At 33.1% G+C, this 9924-nt stretch overlaps 1 protein-coding gene across 1 annotated transcript; it reads right to left on the bottom strand.

The window, feature by feature from the left end:
- Nucleotides 1–488: 488 nt before the first annotated feature.
- Nucleotides 489–1165, bottom strand: MGST1 (Microsomal glutathione S-transferase 1; the record flags this gene model as incomplete). Its single annotated transcript, XM_012943549.3, has 3 exons — nt 489–922; nt 964–1010; nt 1058–1165. 3 exons carry the CDS (start codon nt 1163–1165, stop codon nt 673–675), a joined length of 405 nt encoding a protein of 134 aa, XP_012799003.1. The 3' UTR covers nt 489–672.
- Nucleotides 1166–9924: the final 8759 nt, after the last annotated feature.

Here is a 9924-nt window from a genome sequence, read left to right as displayed (position 1 = left end):
TTAGTTTATCCTGGCCCTCGTAAGAATGCAAACATAAAATCATATATTATTCTCCAAGTTCTTATTCCACTATTTCTCTATATTAGTTTTATAATAATAATATAACTAGATAAAAAAGAATAGTATTACTGAATAAAATATATCCGTATCGGGTATTCCAATATAAATCTTGTAGGCAGTTCAGTCAGTCAGTCAGTCAGTAACAACGTAGAACTTCGTACGTACGTACGTACATCAGTTCGAGTTGTCACATCCCATTAGCACAGAGATGCAGTTGTCGATTCAACTGCAGTTAAAACATCATCACGGATGTTTTCTGCAATGATTAATATAATTTTTCGCCAAATAATAAATTGGATTGTACGTGTTTAATAAAATATGTTACGTAACCCCAAAATATTTTTGAAAATTATTGCATTACTTATAAGAAATAAGAGTATTACAAGTCGATTAATACCAAGTAATAATGATGACAATAATAATAATAATGGTAATAATAATATGTTTATATTATCCGCCACAGTGTAATAATTAACTAGGAACGTAAAATAAACTTTAGAATTAACAAACAAAATCAATAAACATGAACATATTATTAAAGAAAGAAAAAAACAATAAAAAAAGCAACGAAATACAAAATTTCCCTGAGGTAAATCGTCTAACCATTAATGTTTACCATATTCCAGAAAAATATGTAATACATTTTAATGCTAATGAAATATTGATAAGATAACCAATAAGAAATATCAATCCTCTAGGAAATCTCCCATCTGTAAATAAATAAGCTGGTGTATGTAAAATTCGAGCTAGTGCAAAAATTCTAAAATGCCATAATCCAACTGTAGCTGGTGCATCTGTACTACAGTAGAGTAGACCAAGAAATAGAAATGGTACCAAATTTTCTAAATCGTTTGAATGACATCTTGAATTGTTAGTTATTTTAAAAGAAAATATTAAAATTACCTCTGTATAGATTGTACCTCAGGATGTGGTTGGTCTTTACAGAAAGACTAATTAAAGATTAGATTATGAATAAATTAAGAAATAATATCTTTACCTTGTTTTGCAAGCGCTTGATAACTGTAACCCCTGCAAGAATTAGAGTTTTGAAGGCTAGAATACTTCCATAGAAAGCAAAAGCTCCTCTCATATCACTAGTTTTCATATCCTGAATATTTTCAAATTTTAAGTGAATAAATTCCCCCAGTTAAGCCAATTGTCTGACTCACTTCTTCCTAAAATTTACCTTTATATATTGATATATTCATCTAGTAAGTTAGTGATTGGTTGGTCAGATATCTTTGTTTTTATTAGTTGAAATACAACAGTCATAAACGTATCATATGATACAATCAAAGAATAAAGAAAGGATACAAAATCAGCTATATGAAGTTCCGGTTATTGGACACTTATAAAGTGAAAAGTTGTTTACAAAACCTAGTTTGTAGAAAAACTATAAGCCATTCTAAAATAAAGCAAACTATCCCTACCCTTATTGAAAATAGTTTAAGAAAAAATCTAGATTGGACTTAACGTCACTTAAATAGTTACTGTCATTAGTATTAAACCTGAAATGAAGCATCTAATGAATCCCATGTTAAAACAACTACGTGCTCACTAGTGACTAGCTTCGTGAGAAAATTCTCGGAGTTCTAGTGAGAAGCCGTGACCAGTAGAGCTAAGGCGTGTCGGGTAGAAACAGGTGTCTACTTCAGTACAATGTAAGATGGTCGTGCAATTTCGTGGATTGGTTGAAGTTAGACATTAACACCATTGGATACCGGCTCAGTGGTCTAATTGGTTAAGCGCCTGGCGCGAAACTGATAGCTCCTGGGTTCGAATTTCGTGGGGTGCGGGATCATGGATGCACACTGCTGAGGAGTCACATGCTAGGACGGAACGGCCTTCCAGTGCTTCCAGGTTTTCCATGATGGTCTAGCTTCAAATGACTCATGATTTTTATCAAAAACTTTACAATCTCCACAACCCTTAAACTGATAAAACAACTATAACATTTGAAATAATAACAATTACTTGGAAACCAATGAAATGTTTCACTAAATTAATTCTTAAATTTAGTAAAATAACAAAACTGATGTAAACAGTTGAGATCATGAGTCCGTTGAAGCTAGACTACCATGGAAAACCTGGGAGCACTGGACGGCCGTTTCATCCTATTGTGAGACTCCCCAGCAGTGCACATCCACGACCCTGCCCCGCGGGATTCGGACCCAGGACGTATCGGTCTCGCGCCAGTCGCTTAACCAACTATACCACTGAGCCGGCATCCAACGGTGTTAGTGTCTAACTTCAACTAATCCACGAAATTGAGCGACACATCCACCATTGCCATCAGTGAGTTACTACCTCACAACTGATGTAAGAAGAATAATTGAATAGGGACTTTCAGGTATATATAGAAAAATTTGATAACTAAATGAGATATGTTGGAATAAATCTGATCTACTCACTAGTCAAAAATTCATTTACTAAAAATTATATACAAAACAGTTATCCAGATCAATAATTATAAAAAATCAACAATCTCAGTAATTAATTACATAATTTAAACACTTTTTGATTTAAAAAAGAATGAGTGACACATTGAGTCAGTTCATTTGTAATATTTAATTTGTTTAATGTTTACAGTTTGCAAAATACTTAGGATCCGTTGGCCAGACACTAGTAGCAACAACCTACTGTAGGAGAGAACGAACCAAATCCCAGCGGAGGAAGATATCAAGAAGAAGCGCTGGAAGTGGATAGAATATACATTGAAGAAAGCACTCAACTGCGTTACAATGCAAGCCCCTACTTGGAATCCTCAAGAACAATGGAGAAGAGGAAGGTCAAAGAACACATTACGCCGGAAAATGGAAATAGACATGAGAAAAATGAACAAGAACTGGATGGAACTAAAAAAGAAGGCCCAGGACAGAGTGGGTTGGAGAATGCTGGTCGGTGGCCTATGGTCTACTGGGAGTAACAGGTGTTAGTCAGTAAAGTAAAGTAAGTAAGCAAGTAAGTAAGTGAGTTTATGTGTACAAATAAGTATTAACTGAAATGAAAGATCAAAATTAAAATTACACAGAAGCACAATTAAACGAATATATTCAAAATAATTAACTTAAGAACAAATAAATACATTTTGATACAATTTTCTTATTCAATTTACTTTATAGTTTGTTTTGTTTGGGATCTAACCGGTATTAATCTGAGTTCGACGAACTGATCTCGCTAGAATTTGTATATATCATTTTGTAGTTCATATTATTCATTGTTGCCTACTCTTATTCATTAACTTTACGAAATGATTCTCACGTGCTTAATTTTAAACTTATATATGAATTACTGAGATATAAAATTTATGATATGATATCATGAGTTCAATATCATTCTACAAATTCATGAAGTATCAGTATGGCCAAGTGAACTTATAATCGATGAAGCTTATAAAACACTTTTTTCTAGTTTAATCTTAGTGACTTAAGTTAGATTAAAGAATAAAGTAAATAGTTTTCATGCAATCCAATGAGAACTAATTGGCTTAAGATTCAATTCAATGAATAAATACAATAGCTATTATCAACAACAATATGTAACCAGCTTCCACCTGAAGAGGAAATCACGAAGAGACGTTGAAGGTGGATAAGACATCCATTACGAAAATCACCGAAATGCATCACGATGCAAGCGTTAACTTGGAATTCTGAATGCAGAAGGAAAGGAGGAAGATCAAAGAACACATTGAGTCTCGGATCGGAGGCAGACATCAAAAGGATGAATAGCAACAAGAAACTGCTGTAAAGGATTTTTTTATTTTATTATTTTATTTGAACACATAAATACTGGTACGAGGGGACACTAGATACATATGTGCCACACAGATCTCACTTGAATTGTGTAAGGGCTGCGATACTGCCCGGGTGCCCAAACCGAAGCAGGTGGTTTTCTTAGGGGGCCACACTCGGAGCCTTCGACTAAAGGTCTGATCCACAAGGCAGTGCAGCATCGTAAGGAGATGCAGTCCAATGGTAGCCGGTGAACAACGACTGGTTCATATGCCATTTGGTCCCTCAGGGTACTGTAGCCCATGTCCACCATTGATTTGGAATCAGGGTTTTCCAACTCTCCTAGGTGGAGTCTTCGTGTCTACCAATCCGGTTGAAGTGCCAAACATTCGCTTTTCGTCCTCTCATTTTCGTAAACAACACCCTCGCCAAGAGAAGGCAGTGAGCAGGACTTCCCTGGCAGAGGCTATATACGCGTGGCCATGTGAGAGCATTTTGAGAGGGAGAGCGGACTCTCTCCACTCTCGGTCGTACCAGGGCATTTGAGGGCCTAGGACAGAGTTTGATGGTGTACTCTTTTTTATTGGGAGGAATGTTGTTCACCAACCATTATCATGAACTTCCAGTGGTCCATATAGGGCTATTTCACTAACTATCATGTCTTCTGGTCAGTAACTCTAACCTCTCTTCTTTTTCAGAATTTACGGCCATTTAAGTTGACAGTCTGCTTCATTCTAAGCTTAATGTCTGAAGCCCTTATTAAGCCAATATTATCCATATGTCACTACGAAGGTCACAATGGGTAAAACCAATCATTCAGCCCAAAATACTGAGATCTGTCGATTAATCCTAAAAGTTCACTACAGTTATCTGAAAAACGTCTCTTTTGTTAAAAATGTGTTAAAATAAAACAAAACGAAATGGAAAACATTTTATATACCTTTCCGCTGGTAGTATTAAAAGAAATAAAAACAATAATATCATAATTATAATAGTTGTAAATAGTATTTTTCTCCTCGCTGCTCAGATCTTTTACCATTAGTATATGAATCTTGTAATTTTTGCACTACTTACATTCATTTTTTTCAGAAGTAAATTAACAAGTCGATCTAAACAACAGTCAATTAACAGTCAAGAACATGAATTGAACAAACAGAATCAAATTGAGAAAGGTATGAATAATAGCAAACATCATCTATAAATTAATTCCAACTTAATTATCTGTACAAGTCTAATAACTCTTGATGCCTTAGCACCTCAAAAAGTAATAAACTGACTAACCTAAAAAGTAGTTCATGGTACCGAACACCAATAATCTAAACTTTATTGCTGAATTCCTGAAAGATATTTCCATGTAAAACGTTTCACATATAAATTAAAGCAGATATTTAGACTAAAAATAACGACAGTTTATGAGTGAATTCGACATACTATCTCCATGACGGAGACAATTCTCTAGAAAAGTTAATTTTTCACAGATCAGGCTCAAAACGAATTAGGCTGTTGGATTTTTCATGAACTGTTTTCTTATTTTATATCTTATATTCTCCTTCAATTATCCAAAAGTTGATTGTTTGAGAAGCTTTGAATCATTGAACACTGAAAGATTTTTGGTTCTGGTTAATTTTTCTAAGACGAACATTTGTAATACCAATCCAAATATCAAAAAACATAATATCGAATATGCGAAAACTGAGAGTTATGCCACACTAAATCCAATTATTAAACCACTTAAACAAATCTTAAACTTATTAGGACTCTTTTAGGGCTAATGAAACAGTTGACCATGAATAAGATAAAAAAATTTCCGACATATAAAAGACACACAGGGTTGTGTCACCAAGTAATTTTATATTTGAAAATCTTCACTACTAAATTTTTAATTAGATAAAAGAAACTACATAAACAATTTAGTTTTAAATTCACCTTAACATCACAATACTAGTAAGCAGTAATAATAATGGAGAGTTCATATTGAGGTTGAAGGTTAGATAAACTAGTTTCTCGAAGTCTGAAGATTCGCATTACAAATACTCATCACATCGTTTCATCTATCGTATCTCCTTATGAAACATTCATTTTCGAATATTTGATTTCCACCTTTAATCCTTACTATGCACATGCATGAGAAATTCACTACTTTCTTTCAACCAACTCATTTGAATCGATCCATACTACAAGAATAACCTTTTCTTACTGTATCTGTTTGTGTGATGCATAACTAATCCAAGAGAAGTATTTACTTTACAGTTCAATCTGTGTCCGAATTCTCATAAACTGAATTTTATTTGAAGAACCCAAGAAAAACCAAAAAACAAACAATAGAGATAATATCTATCATTTTTTTCATTTTGATGATACATGTGTGAAAGAAAGAGAATTAAAATACTCAGACTTCGTATGAAGTGGTTCTGTAAGGTTATTCTCAGTAATTCTGAGAACTGTTGGTTGTCTAATTCCAGTGGTTTGATCCCGTGTTCACATATCTCAGATCAATCACGTCTATAATACCTAAATTGAATCCTTTTTACAGAAAGTACTATTAACAACGCAAAACGGATTTATTTCATGCATACGTGTTCTGAAGCTAAACCGTTCAGGATCAAGTCGGTAGTCAAACTGAACGGTATATCAAGTAACGTGTTACTTGTTGACTTACTTTACATGTAGGTCAAAGGAACAATGAAGATGAATAGGTAAGAAGACACATATGCATCGAAAAGCACACACATAAAAATGTACATTAGTAAGTGATAATTTATGATGATTTCTCTCAATTATTAATTTAATTGTAATTACTTTCAATAAAGGATTTCATAAATTGATTTACATCTGAATACTTTGAAATAGTTTCACCAGTAAACTTCATACTTGTTATTAAAGCTAAAGTATTGGGTAATTGAATTTACTTATTATACTTTATAATAAATTGTATTAAAATTCAGTTATCTTTCAAAATTATTTTTAAAAGACTGGTATTTGAACGAAGAATATTCTTTTCGATAAATTCTCTTCAGGTTCTACAATTCATATATCTAAATTAATAATCGGAAAAATGGTCAGGTTAAGAGCATAGTATATCGTTTAAAGCATGTGAATTTAGGATTGTGATAAACAAAATACAATAAAATTGTTAATGTTGATGTGACTCATTAAAGAGGAAGAATATGTATTTGTTAAATCTCAACGAAAGAATTTGAAGTAAATCCAACGTTTCTCCTGGTAATCTGGTTCAAGCTTTTTCAAGGAAAATATAATCAAACAACAAAATTATCGAATATAAATAGGTATATGGTTCTTTGTTTTACTGTATACTGAATAGGTCATCCAATCAATGTTTGAAACGAATGGCACTGGGTTCCAGTCACATATGACATATAGAATGTTAACTAGAATCTGCGTATATGTTAAGTGAAATTTTAAGATCCATGATCAGAATAAATATGGGTCAAATAGGGTGAGAGAAATAATAGTGCAATTACAATTCGATCAAATAAATAAGACGTAATACGGAGGAATGAATGCGAAGTGAATGAATCATGTATAGGGGAGATTAACGATGTTTAACCAATAATACGAATAATAAAAATAATATTATTAATTTTCTGGTTAGCGTTTTTTTAGCGAGTTAGTTTTCTACGGGATGGGGACGATAACCCCATGCCCAACCCTTCTACTTTATCCGGGCTTGGGACCGGCAGTAGGCCCCGGAGATACTTCAGGCGGAGTTAAAAAATAATAATATCACAATCCTAAATTCACATGCTTTAAACGATATACTATGCTCTTAACCTGACCATTTTTCCGATTATTAATTTAGATATATGAATTGTAGAACCTGAAGAGAATTTATCGATAAGAATATTCTTCGTTCAAAAATACTAGTCTTTTAATATGACGCGGATCTTTAAACGATTAAAATTATTATTTTTTAAAATTCACTTTAAACAATTTTTTGGTATTCCTTAAGATAGTATAACAACTACAATCGATCAAAAGAAAATTTCTGTGGTTCTTGTATTGTTGAATCCATTTTAAATGATTTCTGTTATTCATTTTATTCTGCAAAAATTTCATTCACTTGGTATTGTTTTACTTGAATCTTTTCATTAATATTTAGGACTGCAATTGATCAGTCACTTATTGGTATATGTGCCTGCTGTGCATATTACTTCGATATGGCCTTAATCCACAAGCATTATGAGCAAAGATGGATAGTGGCAAGCAGTGGAACCCAGGGCGCGTATTTCTTCCTAGTTGGGACTCGTCAGCAGGATGTATCTGTATCTTAGAGCTGATGTTCACTTTGGGACTCGAACCCATCTAGACACTATTCATTTTCGCTTACAAAATTACATGTTGATATTTTATTCTTATTTTGATTAGATGTAACCTTATTAATGCATTTGAGTGATTTTTGATTTATAATGATAAAAACAGCACATCTTTATTTTAGTGGGATATTTCTTTAGCATTCTTAACCATGTAAATATAGAAACTTATGAATGACTGATCTCATAGTTAACATGACATTATTGATAAATAATTGGACATTTCACTTCTTAAAATATAGATCACTAAAGAGTAAGTTATTCCACAATTTTCAAATTTCAGTGTTATTAGTTCAAGTAACTATGTGTTGTAACGGGTGGACTACAGGTTATATGGAGCAGCGTATTTATCGATCGATTACAGTGACACGGAAAACACGCAGTGAATGACCTAGTGTCCTGATTGGCCGTGCTTCCCTGTCTAGCCCAGCCAGTTGAGTCTAGAACGCAAGTCACAGCCTCTGAGTTGTGAATCATTGTATTGCAGACATACCCTATTTATATACCAAACAAACAAACCACATCGTACCATAAAATAGAAAACAACATTTACACAATATTTAACAAGTGAAACAAATATCGACCAATAGGGAGTGTACATTTAAGGTCCAAGGCCACCATAGACTTAACACGATAATTATTGGTATATTTTTCCGACTATCCTAACACTATACATTTCAATGAAGTAGAAATTATTGTTGATAGTTGAAGGTTTCATGAATGTATGTTTCTAGATGTTCAGATAAAATCCTACTTACCCATGAAATGATGATCAATGTAATTTTATATTGAAACCAACATATTATTAGTAGTTTTATTAATTATAGAACTATTTATTTACTAACTAATTCGCCACATACAAATTCCTGTAATTGTCCTTTAGCCATGCTTTAAATATGAGGATCGCTGATACCACCGGATTGGTCCAGTCAAATTAAGTGAAGCCGTGATCGAATATGAAATTATGTGTATGATAAATAAGCAATTTAACCACTGAACTACCACTCCGCCATCGATTACAAAACCAATGTCTGAAACATACATGAAGATTATAATGCTATAATTTTAAAATTCAGAAATGATTAAGTGTAACTTACTTATTAATGACTAATACAAAAAATATGACAACAACTATGCAGTAAAGAGTTGTCGATTTCAAAGTAGATTAATGGTCTTATGAAGTACGATTATTTTAACACGAATAAATCTTACCAGTTATACTATGAAAGATCCTAAGTTTAATAATTAAATAATATCAGTATCAGCCAAGCAGTTGTATATCCACAAAATTACTATATTAACACGAGACTTTTAGACTTAGATTAACAAAAATCGCACATAAAGAAAGTATATATTTGTAGTGACTCACATTTATCACGAGAACACGACTGGTTTAATAAAAAACAATTATTATTATAACCAACTGTACTAGTGTTTGTTTCAATGTGCTTTTGTTTGACTGTGCTAATGACAGCTATATTGTGCTTCCATTCTTATACTCATACTTTTGATTGTGACTTCGCGCGAATTCGGTTACGTTCTGTAAACAAGCTTGTGTCCTGGCACGATCTCGGTATCCTTTCGATGCCACGAGATCGCCAGAAAATATATCTCGATTTGGTCCATTAACTACCTTCTGATATTTGGCTTCTCGGGGATTTTATGGATTTATTTGGTTACGTTCAACCCTCGCCTTTTGATTTATTTGGCACGTGTTTCTTTGTAGCGATGTTCATAGTTAACCTCAACTCGACGCCACGCTACATATTAAACAAACCACTATTTCTGAACAATAGAACATG

The sequence above is a fragment of the Schistosoma haematobium genome, chromosome ZW, assembly GCF_000699445.3.
Source record: "Schistosoma haematobium chromosome ZW, whole genome shotgun sequence".
In the NCBI taxonomy this organism is placed as follows: Eukaryota; Metazoa; Platyhelminthes; class Trematoda; order Strigeidida; family Schistosomatidae; genus Schistosoma; species Schistosoma haematobium.
Note: the sequence above shows the minus strand (reverse complement) of the source record. Positions and strands in the feature narration are given on the sequence as shown.